The 17,118-nt window shown below is 44.7% G+C and overlaps 2 protein-coding genes across 6 annotated transcripts in view; one reads left to right on the top strand and one right to left on the bottom strand.

The window, feature by feature from the left end:
• Positions 1-14,719, bottom strand: part of MRPL13 (mitochondrial ribosomal protein L13) — a 42,205-nt gene extending 27,486 nt beyond the window's left edge. Inside the window, exons 1-3 of one of the 3 annotated variants that reach the window (XM_055431757.2) lie at positions 14,499-14,657; positions 10,415-10,538; positions 4,254-4,347 (exon numbers count right to left, since the gene is read on the bottom strand). In XM_055431757.2, coding sequence (XP_055287732.2) covers positions 4,254-4,347; positions 10,415-10,538; positions 14,499-14,525 — 245 coding nt within the window. In that variant the 5' untranslated portion in view covers positions 14,526-14,657. Of the gene's footprint in view, positions 1-4,253; positions 4,348-10,414; positions 10,539-13,984; positions 14,395-14,498 lie in introns of those variants that run through there. The other 2 variants (XM_055431758.2, XM_055431759.2) reach the window with 2 other exon arrangements.
• Position 14,720: 1 nt separating this feature from the next.
• MTBP (MDM2 binding protein) overlaps positions 14,721-17,118 on the top strand; it is a 67,263-nt gene continuing 64,865 nt past the window's right edge. For all 3 annotated transcript variants that reach the window (XM_088844637.1, XM_055431754.2, XM_088844639.1), the window contains exons 1-2: positions 14,721-14,994; positions 16,406-16,486. In XM_088844637.1, the coding sequence (XP_088700763.1) occupies positions 14,886-14,994; positions 16,406-16,486 (190 nt within the window). In that variant the 5' untranslated portion in view covers positions 14,721-14,885. The remainder of the gene's footprint in view (positions 14,995-16,405; positions 16,487-17,118) is intronic.

The raw sequence follows: 17,118 nt of genomic DNA, 5'->3' as shown, positions 1-17,118 counted from the left end.
TGGAGTTGGTGATTGACAGGGAGGCCTGGTGTGCTGCGGTTCATGGGGTCACAAAGAGTCAGACACGACTGAGCGACTGAACTGAATTTCATAAAAAGTTTCACATCTAAGAAACTTCTTGGCTAACCATTTTTAAAATTAATTAATTTATTTACTTATTGGCTGTGCTAGGTCTTCACGGGGCTTCCCTGGTGGCTCAGCTGGTAAAGAATCTGCCCGTAACGCAGGAGACCCGGGTCCGACCCCTGGGTTGGGAAGACGCCCTGGAGAAGGGAAAGGCTGCCCGCTCTGTCCTCACTGCCCCATGTGGGCGTTCTCCGGCTGCGCCAAACGGTGGCGATGTGCTGCTCTGGCACGTGGGCTCCTCATGGCACTGGCTTTTCTTGCTGTGGAGCACGGACTCCAGGTGTGCAGGCTTCAGTGTTGCAGCAGGCTCTACGGTGCGGGCTCAGCAGCTGCTCCAGGCGTGTGGAATCTCCCCAGATCAAGGATGAAGCCTGTGTCCCTTGCACTGGCAGGCGGATTCTCATCCACTGCATCACCATGAAGTCCCTGGCTAACTACGTTTCTATTGGAATTTAAGCTCATTCATCATTCAAACATTCACAGTCGCTTATTTCTGCTTGAATGAAGGGAAAACAAAACCCTAAAATGTGTTTCACATTTCCTGAAAAAATTAGGCAAAGTGAACAAGGCAGGGGTCAGGTCTGGGGAAAACAGTGTGGACCACCTGGTTCTGAAGGCAAGTTAATGCTCTAAACACGTCATGCTCCTATTTCCTATGACCAGGAAGTCACATGCTGCTTCTAAGTAACAAAATATTTCATTGTGTTCAGATCAAAATCATAAATAAAGTGGAGATTAAAAAAAATATTTGGGATAGTTATTGGAGATTTTAGTAACTTGAATACCCCAGACCAAGGTCTGGACTCAAGCTTTTGCCAGCAGCAACCAGTATAATATGAGGCAACTCATTTCATCTCTTTATTTATGGGTTTGCTCAGATAAGAAAAATGCTAGTATCTGCCCCATCTACCTCTCAAGATTTTTATGAGAGTTGAGTAAGAAAGTGTTTGTGACAGTGATTAAGAAATTTAAAACAAAAACAACATACAGGTGTAAGACTCTATTACACTGAATGGATGAATAAAAGCCTGGATGATTTTCAAGCAAGGGAAAAAGAAAACGTAAAGACAGTGGCCTCTGCAAGGAAAATTTAAAATTATCTATATATGATTCCTTTTACAGGTTTCTTTCAACACTTAAAAACATTTTGAAGAGGATTTAGAGAACGTTTTAGGAATAAAATTTAAGAAAGCAAATTTAGAAGTATGCTGAGAAAAGTGGATAATTTTCAAAATGATATTCTCTCATTTGTTTCATGGAGTTTCACCCTCAGAACAAGAAATAATTGTCCTCTATAAGGAAATGGCAACCCACTCCAGTGTTCCTGCCTGGAGAATCCCAGGGACGGGGGAGCCTGATTGGCTGCCGTCTATGGGGTCGCACAGAGTCGGACACGACTGAAGTGACTTAGCAGCATTCTTTCTCTCTGGAAAGAAAACACTTTTTGCTTTTATCACATGTTTATCTTCTATGTTTATATTTCTTTCCCAATTGCCTGTACATTTTATAAAACTTATTTTACATATATCTTACTTTGCGAAATGTAAAAATGACTAAAAATGAATGTGAATTAATTTTTGTTAGATAAAGATTTCATGAAAGTGTTTAAGTATAGGAATGGGCAAAGGTTGGCTAACAAGCAAAAGTGTTTTTCCACGCATTTAAGACCTACCTACTGGGCAAAAGACGAAAAGAAACAGATGGGAACCTCAAGGCTGGCGTGTCTAAGATGAAGGTGCACTTGGAAATAAAGTAACTTTGATCAAGAATGAAAGGTCAACAAGTCTAACTGTATCTTGCATGATACTGAAGAAATGATGCTTAACAAGATTTGTACATGACCTGAAACTGAGGGGTTAACTGACACATTACCTGAAATAATCCAGATCTCAAAAGATCGTAAAAGGCTGGAGATAAAATTTAACATGGAGTAAACTTAGGGTACAACAGCTAGATTAAAATGCAACGGAAACACACAGGAAGGAGGATACAAGGTTGAAAAAGACCTGAGTTTTAGCTGACAGCAAACTCAGTGTACCACAGAGACACAGCCATGAAGAAGCCTTCCACGGGGACAGGAGACAGCGGCTGAGAGACGGAGGGGCCACACTGTACCAGCAAGCATCAGCACACAGCCAGGGGAGTGCCACTTAGTTAAGACACTGACAAGTAATGACTGCACCCAGAGAACAGTGAGCAACCTACGATGGAGATATGCGAAGGGAAGTCACATAATGAACTCTGCACGAACTACAGGTGTTTAGAGAAAAGACAGACCAGTGAGGACGTGCCGATCGCTGTCTCACAATTCCCTGAAGGAGGTCATGTGGTAGACACAATTTTACACCATCCAAAAAAGGAGGACAGAGGACGAGACGGTTGGATGGCATCACCAACTCGATGGACATGAGTCTGAGCAAGCTCCGGGAGACGGTGATGGACAGGGAGGCCCGGCATGCTGCAGTCCGTGGGGCTGCAAACAGTCAGACACGACTGAGCGATAGAGCAACAGCAACCAAAGGCCATGATGGAAGCTGCAGACAGACAGATGCTGACTGAACAGCACCGTGATCTTTCCAAAACTCAGAACGAATGGGCTGCCTCAGGAGCGAGGAGACTGCTACTATTCAAAGACGGGCAGACCTGTAATCTGACAGGGATTCTGGGGGAAGGTGTAATGGTGTCTTTCCAACTTGGGATTCTCCTCACCATTCCTTCAACCTCTCATGCACTTTTAGAAGTTCAAGACGCTTCTGGAAACAGCAGTGAGATGAATCAGAGGAAGCAGAAAGAAATGAGAAGACTGACTAAAGAAGGAGAGAAATCTACATCAGAGAGGTTCAGTCAGTTCAGTTCAGTCACTCAGTTGTGTCCTACTCTTTGCGACCCCATGAATCACAGCACGCCAGGCCCCCCTGTCCATCACCAACTCCCGGAGTTCACTCAAACTCATGTCCATCGAGTCAGTGATGCCATCCAGCCATCTCATTCTCTGTCATCCCCTTCTCTTCCCGCCCCCAATCCCTCCCAGCATCAGAGTCTTTTCCAGTGAGGCAACTCATCACATGAGGTGGCCAAAGTATTGGAGTTTCAGCTTTAACATCAGTCCTTCCAATGAACACCCAGGATTGATCTCCTTTAGAATGGACTTTGAAAAGCAAAGGAGAAAAGGAAAGATATAAGCATCTGAATGCAGAGTTCCAAAGAACAGCAAGGAGAGATAAGAAAGCCTTTCTCAATGATCAATGCAAAGAAATAGAGGAAAACAACAGAATAGGAAAGACAAGAGATCTCTTCAAGAAAATTAGAGATACTAAGGGAACATTTCGTGCAAAGATGGGCTCGATAAAGGACAGAAGTGGTATGGACCTAACAGAAGCAGAAGATATTAAGAAGAGGTGGCAAGAATACACAGAAGAACTGTACAAAAAAGATCTTCACGACCAAGATAATCATGATGGCGTGATCACTAACCTAGAGCCAGACATCTTGGAATGTGAAGTCAAGTGGGCCTTAGAGAGCATCACTACGAACAAAGCTAGTGGAGGTGATGGGATTCCAATTGAGCTATTTCAAATCCTGAAAGATGATGCTGTGAAAGTGCTGCACTCAGTATGCCAGCAAATTTGGAAAACTCAGCAGTGGCGACAGGACTGGAAAAGGTCAGTCTCCATTCTAATCCCAAAGAGAGGCAATGCCAAAGAATGCTCAAACTACCGCACAATTGCACTCATCTCACACGCTAGTAAAGTCATCTCAAAATTCTCCAAGCCAGGCTTCAGCAATATGTGAACCGTGAATTTCCAGATCAGAGAGGTTAACATGACAAATAATCTCAGGATAAACCAATAGCCTCGGGCAATTACAAGGATCTGGTACAGAAATCAGGGTTTTCTTAAATTCCTTTTTCTTTCAAAATTACTTTATTATTTTATTTATTTTTCAGCTCTGCCATGTGAGATCTTAGTTCCCTAACTGAATATTGAACCTGTGCCCCCTGAAATGGAAGTGCAGAGTCTTAACCACTGGACCACCAGTTCCTTAAATTTCGTTTAAACATAATCAATAATAGTCTTAAAGTAATACATTTCCATTGCCTATCTTCCCCGACAAAAGCATTCTCTTACCCAGTATGTGAGGAGTATACTTTTTGCTCCCATTTGTTTCCAGAAAATGCAATGTGCCTTGTGTTCATGATGACAACATGATCCCCACAGTCACCTGGATTTAAAAGAACACAGAAAGAAAAAAAGGATTTTGGTTGAAAAATCTTGACTTTAAGAAAAGTGCGCTTGGTTACTTACAAAGCTTTCCAAAGTCCAAAGAACACATCAGTGAATATAAAGTATGTCACAGTGCAACATCAAAATCCTTGAACAGGCTGATGTTTTTCTTTTACATAACATCTAAGTATAGAAGAGTTGGCTAGACATTCGGAAAATCTCAACACTGGAAGGTAAAGAAGAATTTGGTAAAGAAGCCAATAACAACAATAGGTCTTTGAAAGGCAAACTACTGTTACGTTTATTATCTTTGACCATTAATGATTACACTTCATTAAAATGTAATAATTACACTTTAATAACAATTACACTTCACCACTTTTAACTAATACAAGTTTCCCCTTAAAAATAAAGGAGAAAATGAAAACAATATGCATATAGATGAAAAAAGGTATGTTTTACCAATAGGTAAATTGGAAACAAATGTAAAACATCACAATTGTTATTCATTTCAAATTCAGAGAAGAGAGTATTATGCTCTTATTCTTAACTACTAACCCAAGGTTTTTTCCAATCATGTTTAAATAGTTAAATATCTTTCAAACTGGAAAAAAAAAATTAAAGTTTGGTAAACAGTTTTCAGAAATAGGAATTGAGTTTATTTACAAAAATTTATCACCTTAGATTTCTAACCTTATTTGATTTCTTTTTTTATAATATTGGGCTAAGTTAAATGGACAAATAAAATTCAAACTAATTCAATCAAGGGGAAAATGCAAAGATTTATGTCAGGAAATTTAAGGTCTCATTGTGGATCCACGGTCTTCTTCCTCTTTCATGACATACAGCATTGCTTTTATATACTGATCTTATAGGATTTGGTCTGAGAAATGTCTGAAAACAGCTGTTCCAATAAATAACAAAAGCTTGGCTTTGGCTTTTATGCTTGTTTCCAGCCTTGATGCACAAATATCCAGATGCCTACTTCAATTTTTTTTTCCTTCTTTTACTATCCCTGAACTTCTGCATGGCTAATGTTACAGATGATCATGGAAGCTATCACAAAATCCACTGAGTATAAAGACATTGTGATAGGAACAAGAGGTGTTGCTCCAATTTACTGCTGGTACATAAATATCCACTTCTAAAAGAGCTAAGTATTCTATATATAACCGGGAGCAAAAACCTTCAGTGCTTTGTATGACGATGTTCTAGGAGTGAGCTGAAGAACAAATGTGTGATTAACACTGTGAAATTTAAATGACATTGTTAACACTTGAAATAGACTGACTCAACTGAATAGTAAGAAAGAAAACTACTTTAGCTGGGTAACTTTCAGTACAGTTCAGTTCAGTCGCTCAGTCGTGTCTGACTCTTTGCAACCCCATAAATCACAGCACGCCAGGCCTCCCTGTCCATCACCAACTCCCGGAGTTCACTCAAACTCATGTCCATCGAGTTGGTGATGCCATCCAGCCATCTCATTCTCTGTTGTCCCCCTCTCCTCCCGCTCCCAATCCTTCCCAGCATCAGAGTCTTTTCCAGTGAGTCAGCTCGTCGCATGAGGTGGCCAAAGTATTGGAGTTTCAGCTTTAGCATCAGTCCTTCCAATGAACACCCAGGATGGATCTCCTTGCAGTCCAAGGGACTCTCAAGAGTCTTCTCCAGCACCATAGTTCAAAAGCATCAATTCTTCGGCACTCAGCTTTCTTCACAGTCCAACTCTCACATCCATACATGACCCCTGGAAAAACCATAGCCTTGACTAGACAGACCTTGGTTGGCAAAGTAATGTCTCTGCTTTTTAATATACTATCTAGGTTGGTCATAACTTTCCTTCCAAGGAGTAAGCGTCTTTTAATTTCATGGCTGCAGTCAACATCTGCAGTGATTTTGGAGCCCCCAAAAATAAAGTCTGACACTGTTTCCACTGTTTTCCCATCTATTTCCCATGACCTTAGTTTTCTGAATGTTGAGCTTCAAGCCAACCTTTTCACTCTCCTCTTTCACTTTCATCAAGAGGCTTTTGAGTTCCTCTTCACTTTCTGCCATAAGGGTGGGATCATCTGCATATCTGAGGTTATTGATATTTCTCCCGGCAATCTTGATTCCAGCTTGTGCTTCTTCCAGCCCAGCGTTCCTCATCATGTACTCTGCATACAAGTTAAATAAGCAGGGTGACAATATACAACCTTGACGTACTCCTTTTCCTATTTGGAACCAGTCTGCTGTTCCATGTACAGTTCTGACTGTTGCTTCCTGACCTGCATACAGGTTTCTCAAGAGGCAGGTCAGGTGGTCTAGTATTCCCATCTCTTTCAGAATTTTCCACAGTATATTGTGATCCACACAGTCAAAGGCTTTGGCATAGTCAATGAAGCAGAAATAGATGGTTTTCTGGAACTCTCTTGCTTTCTCCATGATCCAGTGGATGTTGGCAATTTGATCTCTGGAGCCTCTGCCTTTTTTAAAACCTGCTTGAACATCTGGGAGTTCACGGTTCACATATTGCTGAAGCCTGTCTTGGAGAATTTTGAGACGCCGGCTCGGTCTGGCTGGCGGTGCAGACGCGAGAGACGCCAGCTCCAGGGCAACCGACCACGCAAAGAAGCGCAGCCGAGAGGAGTTACCCCACGCCCGGGGCAAGGGCCAGCGGCTGAGAGGAGCTACCCCACGTCCAATAGGCGGTGGCTGTGCGGGTGCAGGAGGGCCGAGAGGAGCTACTCCATGTTCAAGGTCAGGAGGGGCAGCCTTGAGGAGATACCCCTGGTCCAAGGTAAGGTGAGCGGCTGCGCTTTGCTGGAGCAGCTGTGAAGAGATACCCCATGACTAAGGTAAGAGAAACCCAGATAAGAAGGTAGGTATTGCGAGGGGGTATCAGGGGGCAGACACACTGAAATCATAATCACAGGAAACTAGTCGATCTGATCACGTGGACCACAGCCGAATGTGGTCCACTGGAGAAGGGAATGGCAAACCACTTCAGTATGCTTGCCTTGAGAACCCCATGAACAGTAACAAAGGGCAAAATGATAGGCTACTGAATGAGGAATTCCCCAGGTCGGTAGGTGCCCAGTATGCTACTGGAGCTCAGTGGGGAAGTAACTATAGAAGGAATAAAGGGATGGAGCAAAAGCAAAACCAATACCCAGCTGTGGATGTGACCAGTGACAGAAGCAAGGTCCGGTGCTGTAAAGAGCAATATTGCATAGGAACCTGGAATGTTAGGTCCATGAATCAAGGCAAAATGGAAGTGGTCAAACAGGAGATGGCAAGAGTGAACGTCGACATTCTAGGAATCAGTGAACTAAAATGGGTAACTGTAAGTAGGGCATTTTAAACTGGTTTCTTCCCTAACACGTTCTTAGAAGATTTAAATAAATAATGCAAAACAGAACACTAGAGATTAGATTAGCTGCATTGTTTGAATTGTGTGTGAATTGCTAACATTCACGATATACCCGTTCAGAACCGTGTGAAACACTGATTTCATTTCATGTGCACCAGGAATACTTTAAGATGACCTGGTAACTTCAGATAATGCTAAAGAGAGGTCTCCCTCTGCTTCTTTTAAATGCTCATATAGTCTTCCTCAACTGATTAACTTGTGGACAATGAAAAGAATGGCGTTCTCGCGAAGAGTAAGTCATAATCCAGGAATCACAAGGGCCCTTCCTTTTCATTCATCAGTGAGAAACATGTTCAGAAAGCTCCCGCATCCCCAGCTCAGGAGGGCAGCTCCAGTTGGAAGGGAGTGTGTGTAAAGTGGTTCACAGACTGTATACTAACATATCTGCACATACACAGAGGCCCACTGGGCTTGGCGAAATGCTGTGGCAAACCAATTTTCCCTTTACATGGTTGATTTTTTTCTTATGGAAACTGGTTTGGGTCAGGATGGAAATGCCATGGAATCAGAAGAACGTGCTCCTTTCGCAAAATTGGGGAGAGGATGGGATCAGCAGTAACCATGTAATTCTTCTTCAAGCACAGCACTTATCACCCACCCACTGAGCTACAAGTCGCCAGTCACTGCAAAAAGCATTCCTCACGCACTGCAGAGCAAACACTCTGCCAGAACAGACGAGCCTTTCTGTCTGGGCGTCCTCTCTCAGAAACGGAGGACAGAAACGGAGGACAGAAACAGAGGACAGAAACGGAGGACAGTAGTAACCATGTAATTCTTCTTCAAGCACAGCACTTATCATCTATCCACTGAGCTACAAGTAAGTCATCAATGCAAAAAGCATTCCTCACGCACTGCAGAGCAAACACTCTGCCAGAACAGACGAGCCTTTCTGTCCAGGCGTCCTCTCTCAGAAATGGAGAATAGCTTTCTAGGAAATCAGAAATTTACTTTTTAAAGACTAAATTGTATTTCTGTTTCACTGTATGTAATAGTCAACTTTTATCAGCAGAAGTTTGGACCTTTCATGTCCCTATGATGTCACCAAAATCAGAACTTAAACTGCAAATAAAAAAAAAAACACCTTAAAATGCAAGCAGTTTTCAATTTACAAACATGCTGTTTTAAGTGATTTTCTAACATTTATTGGTTTAATCAGTATTTATTATGTATGTTTTATGTGCTTATACATTATAAACATGTCTGCTTGGAAACTGACATACAGTTTGCCAGGAAAACAATATTACAAATGACGGCCATATATACAAGAAGGGCTATAAAGGTTAGTATTTAGGCGTGATAATGACATTTAAGTTACACTGGAGAACATCTTAATTCTTAGGAGACATATGTTGAAGTATTTAGGGGGAGATATACTGATTATCAGTCATTTATTTTCAAATGATTGAGTAAAAATAACATGGTAAAATACTGTGTAATCTAGGTGGATATAGAGAAATTCACTGTACTATTTTGACCTTTTCTGATATTGTGAAAATTTTTATAAGACAAGTTAGAGAAAAAGTAAAAGACTAACAAACCAGTGGAAAAAAGGGAAGAAATGTAGACATTTCACAGAACGGGAAATGACAAAAAGGCCAATATGTAAATGAAAAGATACTGAACTCCATGTGTAATTGGGAAAATGCAAATTAAAACCACAGACCACTTCCCAGCTACCAAAGCAGAAAGTTACTCAGATGAGGAACGATGAAAACATCTGCACATAAAGACTGACGAGGCTCCTGTGTCTCTCTGAACCCAGTAATTCCTGTCCTCAGACAGACCTCAGAGAAACTCTTCCACGTGTGTCCTGGAAAAACGGGACAAGAACACTGACAGCAATGCTGTGTGTAAGAAACAAAAAAGGGGGTAAACCACCCAGATGCTCAGTGAGTGGACACTTATCTCATCATTACTGTTATTAATTTTCTTAAAAATATTATCTATATTTATACACAGATATATGAATACATCTATCTAACACATCTTTGTATATTTCATATTTCAAAACAAAGTTAAAACTCTGATCAGTTGCAAAAAACGTTGTTGACAGGCCAAGCAAGATGAAGAGGAAGAATGGACACTCGGGCCTTGAGTGGACAGGGAGTGCCTAGGAAAGTGAAGTCAATCGAAACTACCTGGGCTAAGCGGAAGGCTTTCACCATGAAAGCAACTGTTTCTTGATTTGGAAAAAGGATATGGAAAAGCAAATTTGTTAACTCCAAATAGTGAAAAATAACTTTCCACACCTAACTAGCTCTATATATCTCTCTGAAGGAAAGGAGAGGGCAAGCTTATCTGCGCATTTTCAAAAGCTCTCTATTGAAACGCACGTTGCCATGTGAAGAGACGTGCCGAAGAGTGAGCGTTTCAAGTCCAAGTCAGGACATTTCTGAGAGTGAAAGGAAGAGCTACTGATAATTTTGCTGGGACAATGGCATAAAATGGGACTGTTTCAGGTGAAATGGCCTATGTGGTTTCCTATGAAGAAGCAAAATTCATTTTAGTGCCCCAATAGGATTTCAGCGAAGATGGATTAAGGGATCTTCAAGGAAAAAAAAAAAAACAGATCTTTGCAGCAGTCCAGTCAAACATCTTCAAAATTCTATTCTCACATGAAAACTGCATTTACCGACAGGTCCAGCATGATACTCACTCAGTTGATGGTACACAGGCTTATGCAATCCTTGGAGTCTAACTGATGCCAGGGCAGCAAGCTTGCCAGGGGGCTGCATCTTCCCATCTAGGAGATACCAAACTCGGGCAAAAGTGGCCCATTGCTTAAGAGATGGAAGAGGAAACAAGGGACATCCTCATTAAATGGCAACACCTGAGTCTGTTATTACATACCATTGCACATAATCTACACTTAAGTCAATAATTACGACGAAAAAGATCCCATCGTTAGAGAACTTTTTTCATTTCTGTTTCTGGAAAAAGGGGATCTTTCCTCATTCTTCTGCAGAGATTAATGCAGTCATTCTTCCTGCCTGCTTTTCTATTAGCAGTAAGGACTATGCTTTATTAAAAACATTCCAAAAATATTACTTCCTTTTACATTTTGTATTTTTCGTACCATGTACAAATGACTGGAGAGTTAACGAGAAAGCAGAAGTTGTTCCTGAAGGTCTTCAAAAATACCTTGAAATCAGAAGACGCGTTATATTGAAAGAAGAGTGGCCAGTTAGAAACTGATGACTATTTAGGAGTTTAACTTTAGTGAAAGAAAGTGTGAAAAAGTGTTAGTGGCTTGGTCGTGTCTGACTCTTTGCGACCCCATGGGCCGTAGACTGCCAGGCTCCTCTGTCTGTGGGATTCTCCAGGCAAGAATACTGGAATGGGTAGCCATTCCCTTCTCCAGAGAATCTTTCTGACCTAGGGACTGAAGCCAGGTCTCCTGGACTGCAGGCCCATTCTTTACCATTTGAGCCACCAGGGAACTAGCAGAAATGAAGCTGGAAAAGTATAGACGGATGATACTGAATAAACTTAAATTTCCAAAAAAACTGCAGGGTTTTTGCAGTGTCTAACACTGCCTTCAAATGCAAATTACAGGCCAGAAAGATCCTGATCAGATCCTTTGTCTATAGATATACATAAGCTGCCAAACAATGTTGGAAAAAGTATTGATACAACCAGGCTGGCTGGTTTCATCTTAAATTTAACCACCACAAACCTCAAATCAGCAAAACTGCCTACCCATCTGTGCTTCCCTGTCCTCATTTCTCTGGTCTCCATCCCATTCCCCTTGTGTACCTTTTCTCAGGTTTGTCTCTATTTCATGTTTTGATGTCCCTGTAAAGGGTACTGCATTTTTAATTTAAATTTCTGATTGTTACTAGTATATAGAAATACATTTCATTTTTATATTTTGGTCTTATATACATACTGCAACCTTGTTAAAGTCACTTACCAGTTCTAGCAACTTTTTGTAAATTCCCTTTTTTACACAGATGATCCTTTTCTTTGCAAATAAGGAGAGCTTCTAGCCCACATACTTTACATATCTCTCTCAGCATATGAACTAAAAAAAAATTTCAATTGTCTACAGGACAATCTTGTTTCTTCAATAAATTGCAAAGAAAAACGATAGGACAGGAACCCATTATTAAGAGACTTAAAAAAAAAAAACCTCAGCAACTTACTGTACTTTGGATCCCATTCCAAAGAAAAAAAACCATAAAAACATTCTGCATATTTATATATGAGAAAATTGGAAATGTGAACATATACTGAATAATTGATATTAAGGAATTGCTATGAAATTTTCATTTAGCTTTGATAAATGGTAATGGGATTTAAAAAAAATCTTTATCTTATAGAGAATGTATTGAAACATTTACTGATGAAATAAGTGAATGAGGTACAGATTAACTGATACTGATTGTGAGCCTTCCGAAACTAATCTACTTTAATATCTGATTGAGATTATCCATAATAAAGTTAAAAAAACAAAAAAAGCTACTCCTGACCTCCATTCCTTACCAATGACTGCCTCATTTCTCTCCTTTTCTTTGCAGTAAACTCTTGCAAAGAGTTATCTTTACTCCAAATTTCTCTCTCCTCATTCTTTCCTCAGGGCTTCCCTGGTGGCTCAGCAGTAAAGAATCCACCCGCCAATGCAGCAGATGGGGTTCAATCCTGGGTCGGGAAGATGCCCTGGTGAAGGAAACGGCAATCCACTCCAGTATTCCTGCCTGGAGAATCGCAAGGACAGAGGAGCCTGGCAGGATGCAGTCTGTGGGGTCACAAAGGAGTCAGAACAACTTAGGGACCAAACAACAACCGAAACAATGCTTTCTTCAACCTGCTCCGCCCTGGCTTTTGTCTTCCCACACCCACCAGCCAGACACTATTGCCAAAGTTACCATGACCTTCGCATTACTAAATCCCTAGGTCAATTCTAAGCCTTTGATATGGTTGATCATTCCCCTCTCCTGGCTGTCCTTTCTTCACTTAATTTCTGGAACACCACTGTCTATCCCCATCCACCCATCGTGCTGACTCTTTCTCTGGCCTCTGGAAGGCTGATATGTTCCAGGCTGATATGGTCCTCCTCTCTATTCTTTACCTATGTCCTCAAAGACTTCATCCAGGCCATTTGTATGCTTATGACTACCTAATTTGAATCTCCAGCTTGGACCTCTTTTCCTAACTCCTGAACTCTTTAAAACCCTATGAACTGCATCCTGCCAGGCTCCTCTGGCCGTGGGATTCTCCAGGCATGTATACTGGAGTGGGTTGCCATTTCCAGGGGATCTTCAATACCCAGGGATCAAGCCCACGATCCCTGAATCTCCTGCATCGGCAGGCTGATTCCTTTACCACTGAGCCACCTGGGAAGCCCCCTGAACTATACACTTGTATTCAACTGCCCACCTGGCATATACACTACAGTGTTTTTTAAAATTATATGTAGCAGAAGACCAGTTTTTCCCCAATCCATTGCAGACCAATACTCTGATAAGAAAACAAAACAAAACCTTGATAAGGCAATTAAAATGCTGCCACAATGTCCAAGTGCTACAGTTTAATGGTTAACTTTAACCATTCCTTTATCTCCTTCACTGGGGCAGGTAACAAAGAGTTCAAGGATGCAATCGCACCTGGGGCAGGACTAGGCTAAGAGGCATCTTGGAGCAATATATACAAAACCGAACCCTGCTCTTCCTCTGAAACCTGCTTCAGTCCCAGCCTTCCCTATCTCAGTTGATGGAAGGTCCCTCCGGTTGTGGAAACAAAAAACCGTGGATTAGTTCTTGTTTTTTTCTGTTGCTATTGGCCACACTTACTCCTTCCGGAAATCTTACCGGTTCCACCTTCACACGGAAGGTGGCCACTTTTCAACACTGCAGCAACTAGGCCTGGTTCGCACCACCGGCCTGTCTAGCCTGGATTATTGCGGTAGCCTCCAAATCGATTGTTTGCTTCTGTCGTCTACCAATTCCCATTTGTAAACATTCCGTTCTTAACTCAAGCAGTCGGGTACTCCTTTTAACACTTAAGTCAGGTGAGGTTACTACTTGGTTCAAAATCCTCCAACGTGAAAGTGGCTCAGTCATATCCGACTCTCCGTGACCCCATGGATTATATGGTCCATGGGATTCTCCAGGCTGCAACACTTCCCAGGGGGTCTTCCCAACCCAGGGATCAAACCCAGGTCTCCCGCATTGCAGGCGGATTCTTTACTATCTGAGCCACCAGGGAAGCCCGTTGAACTGCATACCTGTGCTCAATCGCTCAGTCGTGTGCGTCTCTTTGCAGCCGCATGGACTGTAGCTCTCTAGGCTCCTCTGTCCGGGGGAATTCTCCAGGCAAGAATACTGGAGTGGGTTGCCATTTCCTCCTCCAGGGGCTCCTCCCAAACCTAGGATCGAACCCGCGTCTCCCGCAGTGCAGGCTGGTTCTTTACCAGCTGAGCCACCAGGGAAGCCCAAACCTCAAACCCGCCCAAGGCGGCCCTTACTTTGCAGTCTGCCGTGCCCTTTGAGGTCCCTCTTACTGGCTCCCTGACTGTGCCCCTAACACCGCTCCGGGGTGAGGGGAGACCAGAGAAGGGCCGACTGCAATCGCCAAAGCAGGGGCCCCGAGAGCACTCCACGGAGTGGCGGTCAGCTGCGACCCTCGCCTGGGCTTTACCGAGGCATCTCCGGGTCTAGGGGCCTGGCTCCCCAGCCGCCTCGGCGTCGCCAAGTCTGGCCGCCTCCCGCCAGAGAGAGGAAGGCCGCGCCCCGCCTCACCTGCGGCGCCCGGGACAGACCCGCCATGCTCCCGAGGGGCCGCTCCGCGCTTCCGCCAGGACCCGGGGCCGCCTCGCATCGCGGCCCGGCGGGAAACGCGCGGAGCCGCGGGTGTCGGTTCCTAGGCCAGCAAGCCTTCGTCCGCTTCTCCGCGCTTCCCACGTCTCTCCCGTCTTCCCACCGCAACCGTTCCGTCAGGAAGAGAGCACACGATGCGGTTACTGAGGGAGTAGCCCCCGAACGTCACTCGCCCGCTGCAAAGGGTGCGGAAACCGACGGGGGACGGGCCGTTTCCCGCCGAGCCGAAGAGAGGACGCCGGAAGTGGTTCTGGCGCGCGGGCGGTTCGGACGGACGCCGGCGCCCGGGGCGGCCCCGCGCGCTGAGCGATGGATCGATACCTGCTCCTCGCGGTCTGGGGCGACGGAAAGGCCGCGGCGGCGGGCCCGGGGCGTGGGCCCGAGGCCTCGCGCGTCGAGGGCCCCGGGAAGCCGCCGGGTAAGCGCCCAGCGGAGAAAGCGCGGGAGCGGCTCGCAGGCGGAGAGCACTCGCGACCAGGCTTTTCTGGGGAGGGCTGGGCGGAGGCGCCGCGGGAGCCGTGACTCCCTCGGGTCGCCCGTCGGGGCTGAGACGGTGCCGCCCGCGCGGAGAACAGCGGCCCGTCGGGGCTGAGACGGTGCCGCCCGCGCGGAGAACAGCGGCCCGTCGGGGCTGAGACTGTGCCGCCCGCGCGGAGACGATCGGCCCGTCGGGGCTGAGACTGTGCCGCCCGCGCGGAGACGATCGGCCCGTCGGGGCTGAGACGGTGCCGCCCGCGCGGAGACGATCGGCCCGTCGGGGCGGAGACGATGCCGCCCGCGCGGATAACCTCGGCCCGTCGGGGCTGAGACGGTGCCGCCCGCGCGGAGAACAGCGGCCCGTCGGGGCTGAGACGGTGCCGCCCGCGCGGAGACGATCGCCTCGTCGGGGCTGAGACGGTGCCGCCCGCGCGGAGACGATCGCCTCGTCGGGGCTGAGACGGTGCAGCCCGCGCGGAGACGATCGGCCCGTCGGGGCTGAGACGGTGCCGCCCGCGCGGAGAACCTCGGCCCGTCGGGGCTGAGACGGTGCCGCCCTCGCGGAGATCCTCGGCCCGTCGGGGCTGAGACGGTGCCGCCCGCACGGAGACGATCGGCCCGTCGGGGCTGAGACGGTGCCGCCCGCGCGGAGATCCTCGGCCCGTCGGGGCTGAGAAGGTGCCGCCCGCGCGGAGAACGGGGCCAAGGGTCTGGGTGTGTCGTGCCCGTGCTCAGAACTTGCAGACACTGTTAAAAAGTTCTCGGAGCCTCGGAAATGGAATTTCTGCTCTTGAGACGTGCAAGCCTGATTCAATAGGTAGTTCTGCCTCCTGTGTTCCAAGTGCGAGTCAGACGGAAAGCAACAAGATGGAAAGGGCTCTTACTCCCCTGGAGTTTACATCCTAACAGGAGGAGGCATTCCGCATGTGGAATAAGTTAAAAAACAAGCGACAGATGTGAGATGATTATGACCGTTTGAGATTGCACCCTTTTTGATGCTCCTGTCTGGAATCTGTTGCATTTTAGTTTGTTTTGATGGAGAGGTCTTTTGCGGAGGAAGTATATGCGGCTGTGTACAGAGTATTGTAGCAGGATTTCCCATCCCATTGGTTGGGGTGGAAATTATTATTTGGGGGAGGGAGATTTGGATTTGTGTTAACTGGCAAGCATGTGCAAACCGGGAACTTTACCTATTTTCTCTGCTTGCTTTAGATTTATTATTTTAAAATTTGAACAGAGTGTAGATCTTTTATGTATAGTATATTGTTCTGGAGAGGCTCCGATGGTGAAATTGGAATTGGTCTATGTTGTGTAATTCTTGAGCCCAGCTGAGTTTCATTTTTCTTTCTCAGACTTAAGAGCAGCAAATGTTTATCATCTCCTGAAAAGAAGCATTAGTGCGTCAATTAGTCCAGAAGATAGTACTTTCCCTGGTAAGTACAACATAAACCCTTTTCACTGGTGTAGCATTTGTACTGGAAATTAATTTAATTAACTTGGTCACATAAGAGTCCAAAAAACATTTGGTTTTTTGTCTTTGTTTGTTTTTGGGGGGGATACTAATAATGTCATTTAATATTTTAGCTAAACATATTTACAGGAAAATATTAGTGCAAAGCTATAATGCATTACCAATTAACACAGAATATATAAATACTTCTGTGACAAGTTTTACATAACACAAGATTTCTATTATATAGCTCCAATTATTACTTCTTTGGTCGTTCCCCTCTTTTTTCCCTTCCCTCTCTTGGCCTCTGTCTGAGAGTAGAGACGCCAGAACAGGTCTGAAAGCTGAAGGACGTTTCTGGAGACGCCAGGAGAGTGTGCTTGTTCCCGTGACTGAACACTCTGTTCCTGTCCTTTTTCTTTCATCAGAGAACCTGTCTCTTGAGTTTCAACTGTCATCTTTGGGGAATTATTTCTAATATCTATGTGCTTCCCTATCCTGTTTGCCAAATCTTGGTAGTACTTATTAATTTTGCATGTTGGTGTAGTTTAAGTCAGTGCTACTATTATTACAACAGGATTTTGATGGAAAATGACGTGGTCAGTGAAAGACATG

This window comes from Moschus berezovskii, chromosome 16 (genome assembly GCF_049115385.1).
Source record: "Moschus berezovskii isolate FMDL1 chromosome 16, NW_MosBer_1.0, whole genome shotgun sequence".
Taxonomy (NCBI): Eukaryota; Metazoa; Chordata; class Mammalia; order Artiodactyla; family Moschidae; genus Moschus; species Moschus berezovskii.
Note: the sequence above shows the minus strand (reverse complement) of the source record. Positions and strands in the feature narration are given on the sequence as shown.